Source organism: Ostrea edulis, chromosome 3, assembly GCF_947568905.1.
Source record: "Ostrea edulis chromosome 3, xbOstEdul1.1, whole genome shotgun sequence".
Classification (NCBI taxonomy): Eukaryota; Metazoa; Mollusca; class Bivalvia; order Ostreida; family Ostreidae; genus Ostrea; species Ostrea edulis.
This window is the reverse complement of record NC_079166.1, coordinates 36,927,401-36,953,038: the sequence shown is the minus strand read 5'-3', so window position 1 is coordinate 36,953,038 and position 25,638 is coordinate 36,927,401. Positions and strand designations below refer to the sequence as shown.

The 25,638-nt window shown below is 35.3% G+C and overlaps 2 protein-coding genes across 22 annotated transcripts in view; one reads left to right on the top strand and one right to left on the bottom strand.

Annotated features, from left to right (window-relative positions):
• The first annotated feature begins 3,668 nt into the window (after positions 1-3,668).
• LOC125675339 (basic phospholipase A2 4-like) lies at positions 3,669-12,345 on the top strand. Of its 6 annotated transcripts, none has more exons than XM_056160593.1 (5): positions 3,669-4,604; positions 10,256-10,333; positions 10,941-11,100; positions 11,953-12,065; positions 12,161-12,345. In XM_056160593.1, the coding sequence occupies exons 1-5, from the start codon at positions 4,493-4,495 to the stop codon at positions 12,307-12,309; spliced, it is 612 nt and encodes a 203-aa protein (XP_056016568.1). In that variant the 5' UTR covers positions 3,669-4,492; the 3' UTR covers positions 12,310-12,345. The 6 variants fall into 6 exon arrangements, with proteins under 6 accessions (XP_056016568.1, XP_056016570.1, XP_048768908.1 ...); XM_056160595.1 differs by lacking the exon at positions 3,669-4,604 and adding an exon at positions 5,800-5,996; XM_048912951.2 differs by lacking the exon at positions 3,669-4,604 and adding an exon at positions 7,609-7,691.
• A 1,334-nt stretch (positions 12,346-13,679) lies between these two features.
• Positions 13,680-25,638, bottom strand: part of LOC125675334 (cGMP-inhibited 3',5'-cyclic phosphodiesterase 3A-like) — a 100,079-nt gene continuing 88,120 nt past the window's right edge. For 8 of the 16 annotated variants that reach the window (XM_048912924.2, XM_048912927.2, XM_048912926.2 and 5 more), the window contains 7 exons: positions 25,365-25,505; positions 21,478-21,662; positions 19,397-19,603; positions 18,998-19,159; positions 18,334-18,535; positions 17,095-17,324; positions 13,680-16,863 (listed from right to left, as the gene is read on the bottom strand). In XM_048912924.2, the coding sequence (XP_048768881.2) occupies positions 16,744-16,863; positions 17,095-17,324; positions 18,334-18,535; positions 18,998-19,159; positions 19,397-19,603; positions 21,478-21,662; positions 25,365-25,505 (1,247 nt within the window). In that variant the 3' untranslated portion in view covers positions 13,680-16,743. The remainder of the gene's footprint in view (positions 16,864-17,094; positions 17,325-18,333; positions 18,536-18,997; positions 19,160-19,396; positions 19,604-21,477; positions 21,663-25,364; positions 25,506-25,638) is intronic. The other 8 variants (XM_048912925.2, XM_056160580.1, XM_056160579.1 and 5 more) reach the window with 1 other exon arrangement.

Here is a 25,638-nt window from a genome sequence, read left to right as displayed (position 1 = left end):
ACACACGTCGGGCCCAGGTACCTACTTCACCTTTTTCTTTACTATTCTATTTTTATTTTTTTTTGGGGGGGGGGGCAAAATTATTGGGGCGGCGACCGCCGCCCCTGCCGCCCCTTTGGGCTGAGCTAAAGAGGATCACCCAGAATCGTGAACGTTGGAAGAGTGTGGTTGCGGCCCTATGTTCCCCAGGGAACCCAGAGGATTAAGACGAGTCAAGAACAGAAAAACTTTGTTGGCATATATACTTCAACCAGGAAGTGTGTCACTATACATAAAAAGTATGCTGGTGTGAAGCACAGTCTCATGTATTTTCAAGAATGAAGTTTATTTCTGTAATACATTCTACTTTCATTTCTGTCGGAATTCCCAGCCGTTAAGATAGACGTATTATATCTATGAAGGTTCATACACATGTGCATTGTTAATAACTGTTGCACATTTATGAGAAAATGGTTATCATTAAAATTAGTAGAGATACCAAAGTCAAAAACATTGTAAATGTAAATATTGTATATGAACATCACCAGACCTACAAATTTTAGTCGCAGGGTCATAAACAAAACTTGAATCCACACAACTTGGGGACATTTACATATAATTTAGTGTTGCCCTACTACTCTTGAAAAGAATTTGTTTAAATTCACTTCCTGCAGTATAATACCATATAAAACTTTGATATCCATTTGTGACACCACCCTACCCCCGGGACCCCTGAATTGAAGAAACTTGAATTTTAACAACCTGAAGATACTTGCTTATTGATAAAATTTAATTTGGCCAAGCTGTTGTTGAGGTGGGGAGTTTTAACTGTGTTTCACTTAATGTTCAAATGTAAGACTATGGTCTTACCCTACTTCAGGGGGCCACAATTTGAACAAACTTGAATAGATCTGTACTATTTAGAAATGCTTGAATATTAACATGACTAATCAAGGTCTTGATAAAAAAAATTATAAATAGTTTCCTACATATCTGCATGTAAAACTTTGATACCCTAGTGTGGCCCTACCATACCACGGGGGTGGGGTGGGGGGGGGGGGCATGATTTGAACAAACTTGAATCCACTCTTTGTGAGGAAGCTTTTATGTAACTTTCAACTTTTCTGGCCCAGTGGTTTATGAAAAGATTTGTCAAGATTTTCCCTATATATATATTTCCATGTAAAACTTTAATCCCCTATTGTGGCTCTACCCTACCTTCAAGCCATGATTTGAACAAATTTGAATCTGCAATATGCCATGAGGTTTTCACATGAAGTTATCATGTAAACTTAAATTTTTCTGGCCCAGTTGTCCTTAAGAAGAGTTTTAGTTTATCCCACCCTTTCTGGCTCAGGTGTCCTTTAGAAGATTTTTAGATTACCCCACCCTTTCTGACCCAGTTTTCCTTGAGAAGATTTTTAGATGACCTCCCTCTTTCTGACCCAGTTTTCCTTGAGAAGATTTTTAGATGACCCCACCCTTTCTGTCCCAGTTGGATTTGAGAAGATTTTTAGATGACCTCACCCTTTCTGGTCCAGTTGTCATTGTGAGAAGGGTTTAGATGACCCCATCCTTTATTGCCCAGTTCTCCATAAGAAGAGTTTTAGATGACCTCACCCTTTCTGACCCAGTTTTCCTTGAGAAGATTTGTAGATGCCCTCACCCTTTCTGGCCCAGTTGTCGTTGAGAAAGGTTTTAGATGACACCATCCTATATTGCCCAGTTGTCCTTGGGAAGATTTTTAGATGAACCCACCCTATTTTTGCCTTGTCTCGATTATCTTCCTTATGAAGGGGTATGAATGAGATGTGCGCCAACGATTTTCTATTTGAAAAATATTTTTTGAAAAGTTACAGGGAAAGCATCGGCATATGAAATGTAGAAAGGTGACAGGGTATTTTATATACACACCAACACAGGTGGATTGTTTAACATTCAGATATTGCTAAATAAACTGTGAGGATCAACTAATTTACTGAGATTCTATTGTATGCTCATCATTTACACTTACAAAGCTTGTTCCTCAATTATCACTATAATGCCTCGAGATCAAAGTGTAATGAAGCGTGTGGATTGTCCATGCTGACAATTCGTGTAGATGCACCTGTATTACCTCGACAATTTTCAAATAAAACATTGTTTCACTAAAATTACGATTGCACAAACATTTAATCGATCATATTTACATGTCATCATATACTGGCGATACAAAAATATAATCAGTTAGAAAAACTCTGCAATGAAATAAGTTAAATGCAGCCAGAACCCAAACCACATAAAGCCTACATCAATGCATTTTTTAAAAATCCCATTTTTTCAAAAGACTTTAACAAGTGCATTCTGCCTTTGATTTCACTCGGACAAGCCACATGGCATGGATTGGCTTCCGGATAAAGAGTTTGAGAAATACAGAAGACACACTGTTGTCGGCTTTCTGACAAATTCACCAGAAGTGTAGATATACTTAGCTTGTCTTAAATTGCCACAACGGACCTCCATACTCGTACCCATACAGGCAGAAATAACCTTTTCCTTGGTAAATTTGACGAACCTCCACCAGCACGGGTTGAAAGTTATTACAAGCAACAATTTGTGCACATGTGTGAGAGAACGTGAGATTCAACCATGCTTGAATACAACTGCAATCATTGGTTGCTGTTAAACCTGCAACATCCGTTTTTAAAAGCGTGTAAAATTTACAACGGTAGAAAATTTAATAGAATGCATCAAATGTAAGAATGCCAAATATGGTTCGTTTTGCACACCATGACTTGCACTTTAATTGGCCAGCGTGTTAATGAAATTTAGGCTTATATCTACTGCTGAAAAGATTATGCACAATCTCACTATAACAGTACTATAGCAGAATTTATGTTTTCCCCCAACCTGTTTATTATAAGCACATGTAATTGATTTCATAAATTAATTAACAATCATGACTTTTCCATATGAGAGGAATACTTTGACAGGCAATTAAACAACACTCTGTTGCAGAATTTAAGCATACAGTCTTCTTCCCTCTTATACTTCTGTCAAATAAAATACTACATTTCAAAAAAAATAAGTACTAACACGTATTTATTTCTATCTATAATATCACATTTGTGTACAAATTACAAGTCTAGTGTTTTATGAAGGGGAGATATACTTTAGTCCACAAAAACGGATGCCCCTAGCTACTACACATGTATGTGATGACCTAGGCTAAGTGTGCCCATGGGAGTGTTAGTCCCGTCTACGACAGCGACATATGTAATGCAATCTTTGAATATATCTCAACTCAAAATCAAGAACCTCAACACTCAAATGGTTTGAAGTGAAAAGAAAGTACATGTTTTGAAATATATTATATGCATGCAAAATATCACATTTCAATGCGTACAATAAATATGAGAGGAATCCATCCTTAATTCACTTATGATATATTGTTCACAGTTATTCATTAATTAAACGAACATTGTTACAACACTACATTTATCCGAGTTCATGTATTCTCATTAGTGTAACACTTTGTATTTTATGCCATGGATATTGTCTGAGTGATTGTTGGTAGGAGTATAGAGCAGCCTGGAGGTTCCCTGAGATCTGTTGACAGATACCCAGGATCTGCCATGATATGTCTCTTAATTCCACACTTACATACAGCCCCTGATCATGGTGAACTAGGACCTGTAGATCATTAAGAGCTGTTTGTGCTCTCATTGTGTCAATATGTCTGTAACACAAGAACTCCAGCATGTGTAACAGAACCATGGGTGGGATATGCAATATATTTTTATGATTCTGTAAGGAAACCATCTGCTCTGTCATTAATTCATTGATATAAATGAATCTGTTATCTAATACGATATCCCATGCTACAGCATGTCTTAGTTTTGTAGACCAGGACTGTCCCCCTACAGCCTCGGTATACCTCTCTGTGTCTACTGTCCCGTTATACATCACATATGGCTGAGCTAAGTTGACCTTTGTCATCTCTATCACAGACAAAGCTTCTGGGTATCTGAGTGTCTTGTAATAATATATTGCAATGTACAACCTGTCAGAAATACACCCAAACTTGGCTGTGAGTTTCAACTTGTGACAGAACATTCTGTCAGCAATATACATCAGCTTGTTTTCAGTGCTGCTATACATGTTTTGTAATAAAAAAGCAACTCTGTGAAGGAGGGAGGCCGTATGTACCTGTAACAGGAGAAGTTGATACTGTGTCAGGGGTGAGACTGTCAACTGATCTACTGTGTTTAGGCGTCTCATACTGACGTAGAGGTTTAATGAGGGCAGTACATGGTTTCCATATATCTCCGCAAACATTTCCCTATCAAACTGGATCTCAGATACCAGAGTGTGTTCATCAATACAAATATTGAGTCTGGGGTTATAAAGGACATTCATGATATAAGACCTGAGGGAGGGACTGTGTAGCAAGGATGCTAAACCTATTTCATAAAAACCAAAGAGTCTAACAAATAATCTGTTTTGTGCTTCACCGTGAATATTACTGAGAAACATGTTGTTTTCTGGAATGAAAAAGTTAGGACAGACTCCCTCATACACCCATTTAAGGATGAGTTTAAAGCAGTACCAGAAACATTTCAGGAGATTCTGTGGACACCAGTTAGGTATTGTGTTTTGTTGAATCATCCAGAAAACTGCTGTCTTCGTGTGATAGGAACACAGTAATTTCTCATTATCACCCAATCCATTATTAATGACTTCTTTTAAGAACAATTTCAGCAAACCATAAGTTAAGAATTGACAGTGGTCCATTGAGTACACAAGTTTTTGTTCTGCCAGAGAAAATGAAATTCTCCATTCATTGCTTTCATGATTTCCTAATTTGTGTCCTATTGCCACAAAGTGACATCCACTTCTGACTATGTTCCTAACAACCTGTGGCTGGGGCCATGTGTGACATCTGTCTATCCATGAAGAGGCAGACGGAGGCCAAAAATCGCAAACAAAACAGTGGGCATCGTCATATTCTATTGATCCCTGGTAAACTCCACTGCCACATGGACCATGTAATGTAGAGTTAGGTATAATAGCAGAACATGTGATCTCTCTGTATTTAGAACTAGATATGTAAAGCCCACCATTCATTGTGACTAATGCTGAGATAACTCTGTTGCTTGCTCTTGGTTGCAGTAATTGAAGTAAAGTAAATCCGGGTGGACTTTCAGAAGAGACAGAGAGAATCGGGGATTTTCTGTGTGCATTGTAAAACTGGGTCTGAGATAAGTCCCAGATCACTGGTTGGTTGTTAAACCAATACATAAAATCCATATCAGATCCCTTCATTCTGAACCCTTCTCTGTGACTTCCACTCAACATCCGCGTGACCATGTTACTTGTTTTTGCTTTATTCTTCACTATATCCACAATGTCCATCACATCTCTCCGCATCGTCACCTGCTGTGAGGTCCCCACTGTACAACATAGTCCCACAAACACAGACTCTGACATATACTGTATACCTGTTTCACTGACAAAATAGAAATATGGAAGTTAATTAGAATTTCATTAAATTCATGGTTAGTTTTCTTTCATTAAGTGTTACTTACATTTGGGGTGTTATACTGAGGGAATCCATTGCTGTGTATTAATGTAGGTATTTACAACTGTGGAGTTTCCGGTTTATCTACTTCCCTTTTGTTTCATTCTTCTTCCTGTCTGAATTTAAACATACAGTCTGATAAAAACCGACCCCTTCTCCTTACACTTGTCAGACATATGACTATCATGTTTAATTTCCTTTCTACATAGGATTTATTTCATGGAATGTGTAACATTGTTAATGGTTTTTTTTATATATACTGTGAAATGCGGATCAGAAATATGATTTTCATCAGATTGGGAATAACAGTTTATATTCCTGGGGATATGAAAACAAAGGAAACGTAGTAATATCTGCATAAGCACACACATATGTATATCAAGAAGATGAAAATGTGATATTTACAACGACGATGATGACAGACAACGGACATAACTCACTTGAGCCTTCGACCCAGGTGAGCTAAAAATCTTTTTCCCATGCAGAGATCATGAAAACCCCGAATCTACACTGCATGGAGATTATAGATACATTTAATGTGACAAATCGAACTCATGCGGTTCTTGAGAAGATTTTACATATTCAAACATTCCTATCCCCCTTGGGTCACTAGATAAACAAATTTGAACCTCCACAACATTAAAACGTTCTTGTATAGATCTATTTGATTTGAGAAATTGTGCCTTTTAGGTTCATGAGAAAGAAATTTTAATGAATGTCCCTCCATATTCCTGTGTAGACATTTTTGTGAACAAACTGTATCATAAAATATAGGGATGCTTTCATATTAGTTTGAAAATACTTTCAAAGAATCTTCCTACACAATCCCACCCACCCCTAAACTTTTCAGATTTAAGGTAAATAGTGGTATCTTGTTTAGAAAAATGTACTAAACGATAAAAGGAGCAATGATTTCTTTCACTCCCGGAGAAATAAATGACAAAATCTTTTGATTTCTTGAATTACTTCATTAGGAGAACTTAATTTTTATCCAAAAACCCTTAAAATTTGCGTCATTTTATTAATTTCACCTTATCAGAAAGGATAGAAAATAGTACAAATGACTAGATAGGAGACATATTTCAAGCCCTATAAAATCTGTAAAATCCAGGAGCTTCAGACCCCATGTCTCATAAATTGCTCCCCCCCCCCCTCCGTAACCGCAATTTCTGGATCCGCCCCTGGTGAATACAAGAAAATGCGACTCTTGAGTTTTTATTTTTTTTTAAGTATTGTTTGGAAACATCGTCGATCATTAGATATGTTTGGGGGATTTTTTTATCTATCAAACTACGTAAGACGTTTGAAATATTGAAATATACGCATGTCTAGTCTTAGACGCACCTTGTGTTGATGTTAAACAACAATCGTTCAAAACCAGGTATATATTTCCGAAATAGATATCACGTTTATGGAGTGATTCCAAAACTTTCAAGTAAGCCATTCAAGACGGTAAATAAATGTTTCCTTTTTGTGGTTTGGGGCATTCTCTTAATGTTCGCCCTCTCCCATAAATTTAAGGATTGTTAATATTTATAGAACTTTCTAATATTCCGAAGGAAAATTAATGTTTACCAATAAGACAAAATATACAGAGGCGTGAGAATTCAGACTTCTTTATCAGACTTGATCTACGATCCCCCTTCCCCCCAACTACTTAAAATCAGACATTATCTAACCGTTACACTGGAGAAAAGTTCTCCAGTGTAGAGAAAAGTTCTCCAGCGTAGAGGTTAGAGAAGATCTGATTTTAATTAGATTGCAGCCCCCCAACCCACTCCCGACTCTCGTATGAAAATATTCAAAACTTTGGATACTAAAATATCGTGATCAGGAATTATTATCACTATGGAAACTGATAGGGTATTATCATTACACAACTTAATAAAACAACTACACTTCAATTGTCGCTTCTTTTCTTTTTTTTTATTTTTTTTATTTCTGGGGATATTATGATGATAACGCTTTTTGTAATATTGATCAAAAGGAGCTGCATTATTTTTTGGGTTATACAGTATATATAATTACGCATTTACACGTGGATCCACCGAAACCGACAGTACGTAGAATTCCACGCATTCAAAGAGTGTAGGCTCACAGTCACTGCAGCTTGTGGTTGGCAGTGAAATGGTGGGGGTTTAGTCGACACTGGGTGAGTACGTTTTTGTATGTTTGAAGCAGATACCGTGCCATGTAAAGCGTAAATTTCTGAGACGTAAAATACATCCCCACTACACGTCAACAAGACACTTGGAATTACATAACGGCATCATCAGGTTATAAGATCTAGAAGCTGTTTTGAACCTATTCGTTTTCCCCATAATCGAGCATTTATGTTTAACTAGACAGGGGGAATGTCAAAATCATTTGCTATTTGGTAAATAACTGACGCACGATTTATCAGTGTTTATATTTACATTCCGAGGATAGGTATGTTTGTATTCTAACTGAAATTGTGACACAATAATGTTTTAATTGTGATATTTTTAAAATTTGATTGCATACTTTGCACTGACTGCTGTTGGATTGGGTGCAGTGTGTAGGGTTAGCGGTCGTTCACCCTACATTGTACTTGATGCTTTAAAGAAAACCACTCAATTACAATGGCGTAACTACGTCAGAAAAAAGTGGGAGAGGGTACGAAAAGGGGCCAGGAACCTGTAATTAGTACATCCTCTGCACTAGTACCAGGAACCTGTAATTAGTACATCCTCTGCACTAGTACCAGGAACCTGTAATTAGTACATCCTCTGTACTAGTACTAGGAACCTGAAATTAGTACATCATCTGTACTAGTACTAGGAACCTGTAATTAGTACACCCTCTGCACTAGTACTTAGTGACGTCTCTTGATTAGCACCTTGTAACACTGTCTAATGAGACACATAGAGGACACACTACACTAGCACATGTGGCGAGGAATTATGTAAGGAATGTACACACACTGTACTAGAACTTGTGTAAGGATTGTATAAAGAGTGTGTATTGTACTAGAATGTGTGTAAGGATTGTATAAAGAGTGTATATTGTACTAGAACATGTATAAGGAATTGTATAAAGAGTGTGTATTGTACTAGAACGTGTGTAAGGATTGTATAAAGAGTGTATATTGTACTAGGACATGTGTGAGGATTGTATAAAGAGTGTATATTGTACTAGAACATGTGTAAGGAATTGTATAAAGAGTGTATATTGTACTAGAACTTGTGTAAGGATTGTATAAAGAGTGTATATTGTACTAGAACTTGTGTAAGGATTGTATAAAGAGTGTATATTGTACTAGAACTTGTGCAAGGATTGTATAAAGAGTGTATATTGTACTAGAACTTGTGTAAGGATTGTATAAAGAGTGTATATTGTACTAGAACTTGTGTAAGGATTGTATAAAGAGTGTATATTGTACTAGAACTTGTGTAAGGATTGTATAAAGAGTGTATATTGTACTAGAACTTGTGTAAAAATTGTATAAAGAGTGTATATTGTACTAGAACTTGTGTAAAAATTGTATAAAGAGTGTATATTGTACTAGAACTTGTGTAAGGATTGTATAAAGAGTGTATATTGTACTAGAACTTGTGTAAGGATTGTATAAAGAGTGTGTATTGTACTAGAACTTGTGTAAGGATTGTATAAAGAGTGTATATTGTACTAGAACATGTGTGAGGATTGTATAAAGAGTGTGTATTGTACTAGAATGTGTGTAAGGAACTGTATAGAGAGTGTATATTGTACTAGAACGTGTGTAAGGAATTGTATAAAGAGTGTATATTGTACTAGAATGTGTGTGAGGATTGTATAAAGAGTGTATATTGTACTAGAATGTGTGTAAGGAATTGTATAAAGAGTGTATATTGTACTAGAACGTGTGTAAGGAATTGTATAAAGAGTGTATATTGTACTAGAATGTGTGTGAGAATTGTATAAAGAGTGTGTATTGTACTAGAATGTGTGTAAGGAATTGTATAAAGAGTATATATTGTACTAGAACGTGTGTAAGGAATTGTATAAAGAGTGTATATTGTACTAGAATGTGTGTGAGGATTGTATAAAGAGTGTGTATTGTACTAGAACGTGTGTAAGGAATTGTATAAAGAGTGTATATTGTACTAGAACGTGTGCAAGGAATTGTATAAAGAGTGTATATTGTACTAGAATGTGTGTAAGGATTGTATAAAGAGTGTGTATTGTACTAGAATGTGCGTGTAAGGAATTGTATAAAGAGTGTATATTGTACTAGAATGTGTGTAAGGATTGTATAAAGAGTGTGTATTGTACAAGTACATGTGTAAGGAATTGTATAAAGAGCGTATATTGTACTAAAACGTGTGTGTAAGGAATTGTATAAAGAGTGTACATTGAATTTTGTTTTGACAGTGACATAAATTATGTATGTCGCAGGTTGTAATGCATATCAAGAAGACTTACTATTTCCATCTTTTGAATTCTCAATTCTAAATTATACGAGCGATATCTAGAATTTTAAATTTTTAAAAATGGCCACGTGATTTCATCTTGTAATTCCATTGGGTATACTAGGCTGATAAATATTTATCTCATTTATCTTCTCCATGCTTTCTAGTCAGTCCTATCAAGTCCAGACTGTACAATTACCGGGTATTTGACCTCTTGAGTGTCATAGAATGTGACCCTTCCTGATGTGTCTAGTTTAGCCAGTACGGGCGACATATTCGAATCGTCTTCTCGTTTTTCTTCCAGAAATCCTAGTAATCAGTGGTCAGCGGGTACGCAGGATGGCGAATCTCAGATGCACACTTATTGCTTTATTCATATCAGGTAAGTGCACATGTTCTCTCTTCTCCATCCACGCTCCAGGTGTTTTTTTTTTTAGCGTTTAGTGTCAGAAAGAGTCAGTTAGTATGAAATCTACGTTTGAATTTGTCCTCCTTCATTGCTATTGATATACAAAATCATATCTCCTAACAATTCTACACCATATCGTGTAGTTTGATGGCACGGTATTACTAAGTTTAATAGATTGCTTCTCCCTCCCCGGGGAGGACATACTTGTAATTGTATCTCTATAGACAACAAAATGTTACGAAGACAAACTTTTAAACAAATAAAATGAAAATGGTGCTGAACTTTTTAAAATCTAATTGTCCATTCCCGTGAAAGGCTAGGGATCACTATTCATGACTTCAAATCATAGTATTACAGATATTTTTCTGTATGTAAAGAAACACAATAATTATTCAAATATTCTTCTAAAATGAATTGATGAATTCAATTCTGTGAGGGGGGGGGGGTTGAAGTGTTAAAAAAAAACTAGGCCGTTACATATACCGTATCATAACATTGTTTTTTCTTCAGCGGATAAAAAATTCCATTCTTTCGCAACGAGTAAACATATTTAAATGAAATTCCGTATGTTCTTTTCCAGTATATCTTGTGGAGACTAAGAGCGTGGGTAAGCGCAGCGTATTTCAGATGTGCGAGCTGGTGCAGTTCTACACCCAGAATTCTTGCTATCTTTACAATGACTACGGATGTTTCTGTGGTTACGGGCAGGTCGGCTACAAGGAAGTAGACAGAGTGGATGGGTGAGCAGCTCAAATTGAAATTAAAAACACCTTTAATTAAAATAAAGATTGGTGAGAACGACATTGAAATCATCCAACATTACATAACTGTAGTCTTTTAAATAATTGTTGATATTAAGTGAGAAGTTCACGTTAAAATTGCAATGAATAAATTCTTACTATGTGAATAAAAAAAAGAGAGAGAAACATTGACAAAAGGGAGATTTGTTGTAAATTTGTTAGTACGTGTATAATATCGTATTGATTCAAGATATTTTACATAAAGAGTAAGCGATTGAGACGACGTCCTTGGCATATACCATTGTATTGTTAAAACCTTCTCCAAAAAATGGAATTGTTCTAAAGATTAGATTGAAAGACTGCAAGCAAGGGCAAGGTTTTGTGTCATTCACATAGAATTTTCGCTATTGGGTTGCGGAAGGGGTTTTAAAAAGACAAGTTGTTAATCTTGATGTTTTTCGCCCTAATCAGACGGGAAAAAAAACACACAACAGCAATCCTAACTTCGTGTTTTAGAATATCAAAAACTATATCAAATGATCAAGGTCTTGATTCTCGATTTCCCCCCCATGTAATGTCAGTTTATCCCTAAGGTCTATTGAACTGGTGCGCAAATACGCTGACAGACCAGACAATACGTCATTTGGTCAACAACTAGAGGTTAAATGTATACATTTCATGGTGATAAACAGATCTAGAACAAATACTACCTCCACTATCGCCACGTCGTGTCTATCTTCGATGGACGAAAGTCTACTTTCACAGCTAACGCATATAGATAATATTTAAAAATTCATGTATGCGAATGAAATTAAAGGTTTATAAAATCTTGTATCTATGTCTTTAACCCAGATGCTGTAGGAAACACGATTCCTGTTACGGGAGAGTAAATTGTTTCTTTGGAGCACAGTTCGTTCCATTTGGTTCATCGTGCAACTCCACAACAAACGAATGCCATTGCACAGGTAAAGTTGTCTTTGAACTTGTTATTTCTTATGGGTTTTTTTTGTTTGTAAATGCACAAAATAAATAAATTGACTTTGTACTGGTTTGATTTTAGACTCGTTTGGTTCCTGTGCGCGGGATGTATGCGAGTGTGACCTAGCATTTGCATCCTGTCTCAGAGGTCAGCCCGTACACGATGTGTTTTTGAACTACGACCGAACCCAGTGTAAGCTTTCTCTTCCACGACTTGTAGGCCAAGACTGACTTTGTACCTTCTTAATAAATATCATGGTGACTACATCTGGTTTATTTTATTGTTGTTTTTTGTTTGTTTGTAAATGAAACGTTTCTCTACAGTGCTCGAGGGAAAGTTCGTGGCATTTTTGTCATTTAGATCTACATAATGTATACCAAATATTTGTTATGAAATTCCAAGTGAAAGTAAGTTTTGTTTTGAATGTTGTTGTTTTTTGGGGTTTTTTTTTTTTTTTTTTTTTTTTGCTTTTGCTTTTTTTTCGCCACTCAACAATTTTTCAGTTATCTGGTGGCACCCAGTATTTACTGGTGGAAGAGAGAACCCAAATACAATGTACCTGGAAAGAGACCACCGACTTTCCGAAAGTAAACTGGGAAACTTTCTCACTTACCGGCGCGAGCGAGATTCGAACCCGCACCGACAGAGGTGAGAGACCGTGTGATTTTGAGCGTGAAATTCTGGGGAAAAAACTATTGCAGTATTAAAGGTCGTGGATTCAGATGGTTTTACACGTATAACCAAAGCGGTTAAAAAAACCAACTGACGTCATTTTGTGGTGTCGTTAGTTTTGGTTATTTGGCGAATAAAGCAGGTATCAAGAAAAGACCGTTAGTAATGTGTGTCTTAAAAGCACCCGGACAGAACAGCATTCAATAATAGACTTCTGTGTTGACCTGAGAAAATCACCGAGACGAAAAAATTATGAAAGTAATGGAGAATTATCGAAATATATCCAAATTGTTGTTTTACAAATGAGTGATGACCTAAACGATTTTTCGATGGTGCATTTGCGTTGGGAGATGTTGCAATAAGACCACTATTATGTAATGAAAATATTCCTGACGTTATTATGAAAGACAGGCGTTATACAGCAATAGAATTCGCGTATTATTTGTAATGTTGGCCAATCTTCTTTTTCAGTATCCTCGCCGATGTCAGTGAATGGTATTTTAGTGTATGTGATTCATGGTTAAGGATGTGAGAAATGTGTGCAGGTGACTATGTAGAAAAAAAAAGAATATTGACGTACTAAATATTTTTCAAAGATTCGTACACATATTCCTCATAACTAGTTCATGGGATATGAAATTGGAAGTTCAAGTCTCTCTAGGAACATATTTTCCCCAATGAAATGGCAATTTTTGTTATAAAAAAAATGCATGTTTAACAAGAAATTAAAATAAAGCATCCAATTTTTGAAAGGGAAAATCATGGGGTTTTACCCCAATATAGTAGGATCTCAAAATACGGGTTATTGGAGGTCGAAATAATATGTTTATATTTAACAACCCAGCATATATTCGATCTGAAGGATTTACAACATACTAGTGTATTTACACCTGAGGTTTGACATCCACATTAAAGAAAAACAATAGTATAGCAGTTATGACCATTTATTATTTTTCATCAGCTATCATTCAGGAAAAATCCTGTAACAATTTGTCACAAAATATATTTAGCTAAACATATCCTGTGACCTCCAGTCACCATGCAGGGTCATCTCCATGGTGACCAGGTCATCTAGTACATAGATCAGCAAATCACGCACACACATGATGTGAGCAATTTGTTGGTTGTACAGCAGCTTATAATTTAGAGAGAAAGTCAATTGGCTTGGGACAGGAGTGAGAGCCCCCTGGTGGCAGAATAAACAGCACGAAGATATAGAAACAATGTCAACAATAAGGAGGTCAAAGGTTATAAATTAAAAAAATGGAACCTGAGCAACAAAAAAGTCATAGGAGAATTAACTTGTAGTGGGCTGACTGAGGCAAATGTAGCACGGGACGCAAAAATGGCAACTTTACTCATTAAACATCAAAATATTTTTTTCAAATAGAAAATCATATTTGGTATATAAATGTATAGAGGCAGCAGTTTCAGATGTATTTAACCCACAGAAGAATTTCTGCTTCTGTCCATCTTCAATGGCAAAGTAATTTGAGTCTAAGAAGTTTCTTTATATATTAAATAGATAAGCAATTGACAGCCCACTATCTCCCTATAAATTTCCAAAATAACAATGGATTTTATATATATATCACATACATATATACACAAACAGAAACTATACAGGTCTATCTATCATTAAATTAGGTTATCATGTACATATCATACAGGAAAGTCTCTATGTACAACTTCTACACAAATGGATTTAAAAAATACACTGATTGACCTTGGAACTAGGTCAAGGACACAGACACTTGGATTTTTAAAAACCTCAGATCAAGTAAGTCTATATTATATTCTATGAGTATTCTTTCATTTAAAAAATAAAAAGATAAATAGCTGTCTAAAACAATAAGCGCCCAAGAAAATCGTAAAAAAAAAAAATATAAATAAATAAATGCATTTTCTACTTCAGATAAAATAGCTCTACCAGTAAAAATTGCGCCATAATACGTGAACATGAAAAAGAGTTGGATATAACTTAAAGCAAACCACAAAGTCTACTAAATTCTGAAGGCAGACATATGTAGTATTTAAAAAAAAATATGCTGTTTCAAAGTACCTATTGCAAAGCACTCACAATTTTTTGAAAACATTTAGCATGAAGTAATTTGAAGCTTAGAATAGGAATGAATGAGAATTACTATATATATTTCTGAGGCATGGACAGGATCAGAACAAAATTATATGTACATTTAGAAACAATTACAACCACACAACTGAAACGAGCCAACATCTATTATTCTACACCTTAAGATTATATTTGCATTGTATGATATAATATCAGAGGTTTACAATGAGGATGGATGACAAATGAAGGAAAAATAGAGACTGTAATTTGACAGTTGACTCTACGACTTTGTGTATCACAGCTTATACATAAATACAGTTATGTCTGGCAGAGAACTCACCACATACTGTAACCATGACAATTCTACATCACACGCAGAAAATGGGTTATTGCTATAGAAACAAGCATCTGTCATACAACAAGAAATCATGTCAATAAACTTTGTGTAGGACTTAAATTCCAGCATTCAAAGGCTGAAATGTATTGCAATTTCTGCAGGGCTTTTGAGTTTTGAGGTCTACATGTGCATTGTGTAACTTGTCTATTGTTGTGTATAAACAACTGATAATCTTGACTGGATTAGCTCTCTGCAATTATTCATCAATAAAAGAGTATACAGTGTAATTGAAATGTGAAAAAAAAAATCAAAACAACAGACTATGACCTGGTGATACCAGTTCAGTGTTGTACAGAGAGCAAGGAATGTACAGACAACTAATATGAAATACTCTACTACAGATCCAACACTGTCTAGTTCACATCTTAACAGATCTACTCTCAATACCTAAGACCCAATCTCCAGAATATCAAGTCATTAATATCTCAACATATCTCCATCATCTATCATAAAGGGAAGTAGTGCACTTCTTTTATCGGGATTTATATTCCAGTGCCTTTCAAAGTGAAGCAAGAGTGCTAATTTACGGTTGTGCTAAAATACACAAAATAGAAATCTTCATTTTATCCATTATCCTACTTAGAAGAGGTGTTAAATCATGATTTCATCACATAGTGTATCAGCTCCAATCGTGCCAAATTTTAAATACACTGCAATAAGTACACACATAGTAACTCTATCACATCTAGCACTGTCTATCTCCATGTCATTTCGTTATTAGATCTATTCATTCAAATTTAAAGGGTCTAATGATGCATATGATAAAAGAATCTCGCATTCTTACTTCCATTTCCAACTCTGCTCAGTAATCTTCACCTAATAAAAGTAAAATATTTCATTCCTGACATAAGCTGGTAAGTTAATGCTAGTCTGTATGTCCAACACACACAGATAAAAGTGCACAGTTTTGAATAAGTACACAGAACTCAGGATTTTGACTAGTATGCTAAATAACAGCACTAGAAAATGGGAATAAATTGCTACAAGATTGAATACACACTCGGCACTGAGTAGAAGGACTACTAACAGAAATCCTTTACTCTCTAAGAAAACAAAAACCAGTTCTATTGTAAATATCAGTTGTCGTAAAACAATAAATAAAATCAGCATCAGTGATGGACTTCAACAGTGAATACAGCACGACCATTATACTAAGTACAAAAATGGAAATCCCCGTGAAAATATAGATATGAAGTTGACTGTGAGTTCCTGCTGGACACTAATGGCTGCTGTAGCTGAATCCACTACAGCTACAGTCTCTTCATTGTCTCTGTGCGAGCTCCACATTCTATCCATGCATTTCTCCACTTTTACCACTATTGTGAGATGCTGTAGTTCATATGACCAGCACATTAAACAACAAACAGGACTGATGTGGGCATACAACTCACATATCACACAGTGACCAATTCAGATCTATGCTCCTGATATCATTCTATGGCAAGAGTTTTCTATATCTCTATGATGGCATGAGATCTGAACCACTTTTGAACAAGCCTGTAGATTTCGTAATGGGTGGGGCGGCTATGTGGTGTCTGAGTGGCTACAGTCTTTAGTTGGGGTGCTGGGTTGGGAACTATTGTTAGAGGCCTGGGATTCCACCTCCTCCTTGATTGACTCCATCTCTGTTACTTCTGGTGTTTCCTGCAACAGAATTAAACATCGTGTTAATCTGAGGAGGCATTTATGAGCAATTTACACAGGAAAATAATCTAATACAATACGCAATCTTATTGGTTGATTTAACATACCTGTGGTATCCTACAGATTGCTCTAACTTACTTGTGAGATTTCATTGGTTGATTTAACTTTCTTGTGAGATTTCATTTGTCGATTTAACTTTCTTGTGAGATTTCATTGGTTGATTTAACTTACTTGTGAGATTTCATTGGTTGCCTCATTGTTGGCTTTCTGTTTCTCCTCCTCCTGGATTTTGGCTACCCAGTACTCGTGGTTCTCTTTTAGGTTTTTTGTCAGCAGACAATTGATTTTGCGCGGTTTCTTTTTACACTTTTCATGACAGATTGGCCCAGACTCTCCATCTGTTTCCGTTTCATCCTCCGAATCTTTACCTGTGCTGTCAATGAGGTCAGTATCAGAGTGACCTATAAAAGATAATGTACATCAAAATTTTACTCAGGTATGTGTATGTTCATTTCCCCATTTCAGGGCTTGAAGTTAATGATGGCCAAACAGTAGCCCTGGAATAGTGGAGTTTGACAATTGCTTTGTAAAGATCAAGCTTTTGTTGGGCCACTTATTAATCACTATAAATGTTCATCATCTAATTTTCAGTATAATAAAAATATCTAGTCATTATTTCCAGTAATGATACCAGAAACTAAAAGCAAAACACCTGAACAATTGCCATATTACATTACCTCATTCACAAACAAACTAAATTTACAAAAGAATGAATATGAAGTTTCTAAGAAAGATTTGTCTCTTATGAAACCAAATTGAAAGCAGATATGTATAAATGTCAACATTTTGAACTTGAAGATACATTGATGACGTTTCATCTATTAACAATATTCACTTTAAAATTTATTCATATATCCATTTGAATGAATGATATATCATAGTGAACTCAAAATGAAAGACAGTAGTCTTCCACATCTGCTACATATTTGGATAATTCATTCCCTCATAACCTGTATACAGTGTTTATGTCTCTCATCTGATTTGATATGCAAGAGCATGTTCTGCGTAAGCTCACGTTTTAAAGCGAGACAGGTTAATGACAAATATGTTTTAATATTACAGGGGTTTCAACAGTTTCATTTTAAGTCTGCATTTTGCAAATTCTGTCATTATACATTAATATTAAGTTAAATACAGTCAGAATTATACCCTCTTAAAGACTACATAAAATCTCCATATCTATCTCTTGTAGCCATATTTTCAGGATCTGGCTGAACAATTCTTTGAAACAGTGGACCATGCGATGTTCTTGCTGTTTTACCAATTTTTCCAACTGTGAATTACTCCATTGTCATTAGCAGAGAAATCTGTGTGCTCAAAAATGTGTGTTTAACAGCAGTGAAATGTGGGGGTTGCAAGAACTAGTCACAAGCCAGTATAGCATTGGGTGGAGGTGTAATCTTCCATTACCTTCTTCTTCTTCCTCTTCCTCCTCATCCTCGCTGAGGTCCTGGTCAGCCCATGTGCCTGGCAGGAATCCTGCCGTGACCAGGGCATTACAGAGGGGTCCCACGAGGTGATTGATGAAGGTCTCTTGGAGCTTAGACAGTTGTGGTATTCGTCGGTCCATATATGGAGAAATAGGCATACCTAGCCGCGCCTCCTCATCGCCCTGTAGGAACACATATACAGCAATACATACACTGCTAAATCAGGTGCTCTATAAACTACATGTAGATCAGCTGTTATTGCAAGATTTCATTTTTGCAAGATCAGCGCTGTTGATCCATATGCAAGATGGGAGCAGTTGACATTACGGAAATCAATATAAGTCATTTTGGAATATTGCAAAACAATACATTTACAGGAATATCAATGTCCCCTGAAATTAACCTTTTGAAAGTCTTTTGAATAAAAGCTAATTGATAATGAATTTTATCAGATTGATTATATTTTCTCAGACATCTGTACTTTTGAATTTTCATAAAATTAAATGCAAAAATAAAGTTTTTAAAAATTAAAACTGATCCACACTAAGCAATAAGTTCATTAAAAAAAAATCCCAGTAATTTATACTTTTAAAACTGCTCTTTGTATAGGAATTGGTAAAGCATAAGCCTGAAATAAAATTCACCTGTTCATAGAATTCCTCTGAGATTCTCTCTGTCCAATGCACATGAAGTTCATGTCTTTTGGCAGGTCCATTGATGTCAGCAAGTTTGATGACCATTTGCATCATTAGTAGACGGTCAGTCTCAGATGTCCAATCTAATCCCACAGCATCCTCATCATTCACCTTTCAGACAAAATGGTGAGAAATTATGTTGCAGGTGTACACTCGACATCATTTTATTGAAAAGTGTAAAAAGCCCCATGCTGTCCTTAAAACATCTTCGCTATCCAAGGGTGTTTCTCTATTCACAATAGAGAAACACTGTGGATCGTCACCCTTGGCTAGCGAAGATGCCCTTAGAACAGTATTTCTAAAATCTCTATGAGTGTATCAGATTTATCCAAAAAAAATTTCTTTTACCTTGGCATTAAATTCAGCTAGAATTTCAAAATGTCTTTTGAGATCAGTGGCCAGGATATTCTCTATCACTAGAAATCGGAATCTCTTGAACTCTGCTGCCTCAAGTCCACACAGAAAGTTGTAGAGGACTGGCTCCTTCATGAAGAGGGACCACGCCTGTGCAGCATGATGGTTCTCTAATACTGACCGATCATTGTACAGCACCGCCTACAACAGATACATGTTTATAAGTATCATCATAATTACACTGCAACTGTTCAAAACAGCACCATTAAACATTTATACAATTAAGCTGATAGCATTTTTTCTTTCTTTTTCTTTTTAATCTGCAAGTCAAGAATTTATTAACTAACTGTAGCACCACCTTTCACTAATGTATGCATTACCTCCCTTACTCCAGTGTTTTCAGTATACATGTATCTACGGTAGACTACCAACCCAATAAATCAATTTGTAATGAACCACAATACATAATTACATTTTCACCCTAAGCAGGAAATCAATCAGGGCCAAACAATGGATTATCATAACAATTTGACAGGAAATTAAAAAAAAAAAAAAAACCAACACCACACATACAGATCTTGTTAAGAATTAATCAAACCCTGGGTTGAATCTGCAGTGTCATTAGTAGTGCAGTCATTAAAAGAGACTTGAAAACCCATTTCTTAAAAGATGTCATGGTGATAGATAATGATTGCTCTAGAGGTCACCATGATAGATAATGCAAGAGAGAGAGTTTCATCTGATATAATAACCTTCGAATGTGATATCATTTGTGCTGCGGTTCGTTGACTTGGTGGTAACGGTTTGTATTGATTACTAAGGACCTTGAACACTCTCTCAATGACGGGAGAATGATCATATTACCTCAATTAAACTTTTCATAATCACCATCAATGTCCTATTGCAAATCATTATCATTCCAGATTTATGGGGATTACACAGCAAATTGTTTGCAAAGAGAGTATGCTTCTTTTTTTTTTTTACTGAGAGCACATTGTGTGATTTACTAAATCACTACCCTGAATTATCACACAATGTATTTCTTGACTCCTATTAAACATGTAGGTGCACCACAAATGTCACACATAACAACTAAAGTATTCAATTTATCTACAAATAAATGCCAAAGTTTATGTTTTGTAATTCTTTAGTTTTTATGAATTGATTTGGGTTTTTTTTTATACCCACCAGTCTGAGAAGAAAGACACATCTGGGCCATATTGTGTGTTTGTATGTTAATGACTTGTTTCAGATCTCAGACAGAACTCAATACAATGTGAAGATATCTAATTTAACAGTTTAAACCTTGGGGATGCGATGTCTGCTTAATATTACAGTCGATGTTTACATGGCTTTTAAAAATCTTACATTTGGATATGATTCAAAATGCATTTAAGTGTCTTTAACGGGGGCAAATATCAGTCCAACTTCAAAACTTTATTTACTTGTTCTGGTTTTAAACTTTAATTTAGGTTCCTCTCAAGGCCAGTTATAAAGTTCTTACACAATTGGGGATCAGCCTGATTGGATGCTTGTGCCAGCCACAAAAGCTTGTCCTAAAATTACCACATCACTTAACCCATTTCTCAAACAAAACACATTTTTTGTCACTGAATACAGGGGACTACTAATGTTCTACTGAGCTTTAAATTTTTAACTGTTTTTGGACAGTTTGTAAACATAATCAATTTGTAAGATATTGTTTATTGAGCATTAAAAGTCAATGCAGTGATTTATTTGATTTTAAAAGGGGGATATATTCCTGCCAAGTTTCATTAATAATCACAAGAAATACTATCCAGGGAACATTTGTTACTTATGCAAGCTGATGACCTTCATCTTTGACTTTGATGAACAATAGTGTTCATTCTGGTGTCACAAGACTTTTCTTATCACCAAACCTCATATGATTTCATATACAGCATATTAATGATGAAATAATACATGTGCATAAAATTTGGTACCCACTCTTATTTTGTAATTATAGGTATTAAGTAACACTAATATTGCATGACCAATAGTACCATCATGTTCCTGACAACCATTTTATATAAGAAATCAAAATGATGCTTTACCTCTTTAGCATTCGTGGCCACCAGGAAAGCATTGGTACGACCTGGATGATCAAAGTCATGCATGGCTGCTGCTGTATAAAGCGCCATCAGCTCCAATGCAGGAAAGTTTCCTCCCATGATGCCATAGTCCTCTGAGACAAAGCTGTTGGCTCTGTTTGTCAGACACCTCTCAGCATTGTCTACATCTGTTTAGATAGATGGGAATTGTATGAAATCCTATGTAATTTATGGTACATCAATTTATGTCAATTAACATTTTCTGAAGCTAAGAGGGAATCTCATAATAATCAAATGCAGAAAATATCAAATATGACCTCATAAAATTCAATTTCTTCATATATGTCAACCATCATATAAAACAATAAGCAAGTACACTGTAACTGATACACATATAGAAAGCATAACATTGTCTCTGATTACTCCACAAAAACAACTCCAGTTTCATTAAGAGCACACCTATCTCGCTTGGAACCAATGCCATCGGGCACGTACACACAAAGTCATGACATCACTAATTACGTACAGCTTCACAAACCAATCAGGAGCAGACTAGCAGAACTTAGGTGGTGTGTTTACATATTGGGAACTTATGCTCATTAATGACCTAATTATATTTTACAGTAAGGATTTTTTATAGTGTTGTTGAAGAAGTTAAGTGCGTCATTTGTTGAATGAATTGATTTTCATAAGAACTGCTGGCAATTTAGTAACAATCTACTTGAGACCTAGCTATTAAATTGATCAGAATCACTTAATTGTTACCTTCAGGCAAATGGCAGTTTCATTTCAATGCTTTAAAGGATTTGATTATGTTTAATTAGGTATCTAAGTTTCCATTCATCCTATTCTAGCTTGTGTTAACACACAACTCTGCCAATACATGTAACTGATTGACATGAAGTATTTGCCAATTTCTCTTGATGCACTTTTGACAGTCTGTGAACGATTCTGGCTGCTGTAGAAATGCTGAAGTTTCACTTTTATCCAAGGATTGAAAACATTTGCCAAACTATTTGTGAAGAAAATGTGTACAGCGAGATAAGTTATTATGGAGGATAAATCTACATCCCTTTGTCATCAGGATTAGATATCCTCTTATCATCCCTCCAAGAATACATACATTCTACAGATATAAACAGGAAGTGCCTAGAGAATGGGGCTGGTTCAGAGAATGTCAAATCCCCCAAAACAAGAAGATTTTCTATTTACACCTAAGTACATCATTTCTGTGTTAGTTTACCATACAAAAACATTGGAAAATTTGTGAGTTATCATTTAATTACCTTAAAATCTCCACAAAATCAATACATTTTTATATTGAGTAGAGAAAGAATTTAACCAAGTTTTTTTTATTCAGTTATAGAAGATAGGGGGGTGTGTTAACCTAAAATCTGTTGGTAAGTGGATGATCGTTAATTTTGCAGTCCATAGAAAATACCAAACATCATCATTCTAAAATGACAAGTCTCTATTTTTCTTTCAATCTTCATCCACAACAGTGTGATAAAAAACATACTCCAATCCCATTCATTTTTTCATATCAATCACAAACATGCCACAGAGTTAACATATCAAGAAATTGCAGGTATTAACCAATTCAAAAGATAACCTATCCAGAACCCATTACAAACACATTCCATGGAAACAGCCAGAATATATTTTGTTTATAATGCTTCAAATCTAAATTGATTTTCAGGGAAAAAAAGGAAGCCAGAAACCAAGAATTCTCACAATTAATGTCCAACCTTGTGGCAACATTCCAGATTAACATCCTCCACACTAAATATCTACTGAAAATAATAACTTATTCTCATTGCCAAACAAAAACACTAAAGCTGAAACAGCACCCCCCCCCCCCCCCCCCCCCCCCACCCCCAACACTGAATCCCATAAGTGAGGTATGACCTTGACTTAAAAAATTATTGTCGAGAACAAACACATAACACTTCTCAGAGCCTTCTTCATTACAGAGGACAGATAGAATGAACACATCCACTAGTATTTCTATGTAACCCCACCTCTTCCCCTACAAAAAAAAACTTCCTTTGCCAGGGATATAATAACATTACATTGAATGTGAAAATGTCAGACACAATGCACCAGCGATTATAATACTTATTGATGACAAAGTGAAACAGAGATTGTAATATTTGTAGATTAAACAATGAACCTGAGATTGCAATATTTACTGATAACATTAAAGCATCAGTCTGATTAGAGATTGCAATATTTGATAATGATCGACACTAAAGCATATTAGTGATTGCAGTATTTGTTGATGACACTAAAGCATTAGAGATTGCAATATTTGTTGATGACACTAAAGCATTAGAGATTGTAGTATTTGTTGATGACACTAAAGCATTAGAGATTGTAGTATCTGTTGATGCCACTAAAGCATTAGAGATTACAATATTTGTTGATGACACTAAAGCATTAGAGATTGTAGTATTTGTTGATGACACTAAAGCACTAGAGATTGTAGTACTTGTTGATGACACTAAAGCATTAGAGATTGTAGTATCTGTTGATGACACTAAAGCATTAGAGATTGTAGTATTTGTTGATGCCACTAAAGCATTAGTGATTGTAGTATTTGTTGATGATACTAAAGCATTAGTGATTGCAGTATTTGTTGATGACACTAAAGCATTAGAGATTGCAATATTTGATAATGATCGACACTAAAGCATTAGAGATTGTAGTATTTGTTGATGACACTAAAGCATTAGAGATTGCAGTATTTGTTGATGACACTAAAGCATTAGAGATTGCAATATTTGTTGATGACACTAAATCATAAGAGATTGCAGTATTTGTTGATGACACTAAAGCATAAGAGATTGCAATATTTGTTGATGACACTAAAGCATTAGAGATTACAATATTTGTTGATGACACTAAATCATTAGTGATTGTAGTATTTGTTGATGACACTAAAGCATTAGAGATTGTAGTATTTGTTGATGACACTAAAGCATTAGTGATTGTAGTATTTGTTGATGACACTAAAGCATTAGAGATTGTAATATTTGTTGATGACACTAAAGCATTAGAGATTGTAGTATTTGTTGATGCCACTAAAGCATTAGTGATTGTAGTATTTGATGATGCCACTAAAGCATTAGAGATTGCAGTATTTGTTGATGACACTAAAGCATTAGAGATTGCAATATTTGATAATGATCGACAACTAAAGCATTAGAGATTGTAGTATTTGTTGATGACACTAAAGCATTAGAGATTGTAGTATTTGTTGAAGCCACTAAAGCATTAGTGATTGTAGTATTTGTTGATGACACTAAAGCATTAGAGATTGCAATATTTGATGATGCCACTAAAGCATTAGAGATTGTAGTATTTGTTGATGCCACTAAAGCATTAGTGATTGTAGTATTTGTTGATGATACTAAAGCATTAGTGATTGCAGTATTTGTTGATGACACTAAAGCATTAGAGATTGCAATATTTGATAATGATTGACACTAAAGCATTAGAGATTGTAGTATTTGTTGATGACACTAAAGCATTAGAGATTGCAGTATTTGTTGATGCCACTAAAGCATTAGTGATTGTAGTATTTGTTGATGACACTAAAGCATTAGAGATTGCAATATTTGATGATGCCACTAAAGCATTAGAGATTGCAATATTTGATGATGCCACTAAAGTATTAGAGATTGCAGTATTTGTTGATGACACTACAGCATTAGAGATTGTAATATTTGTTGATGACACTAAAGCATTAGTGATTGCAGTATTTGATAATGATTGACACTAAAGCATTAGTGATTGCAGTATTTGATGATGACACCAATGTACCAGAAACTGCTATATTTGCTGATGACACCAATGCACCAGAGATTGTAAAATTTGTTGTTCTTCACCTGAGTAAGTACCTGAATCACTGGATGAACCATTTCTGGAGAACATGTTGCTGGTGTTGACTTGGGTGAACCCTGGGATGGGCTGGGTCGTGAGGTAGTACACCCCATGTAACACATCTGTGGCATGTATTCGGTTATGATCTGAACAAATAAAAAACAAAATCAAGATCACTGAATCGACCTCAGGAACCTGGCATTATATACATTTCTACTGAATTCTTATGATTTGGTTTCAACATTTTTGATGTTCAAATCAATTGTATACCAGCTGATA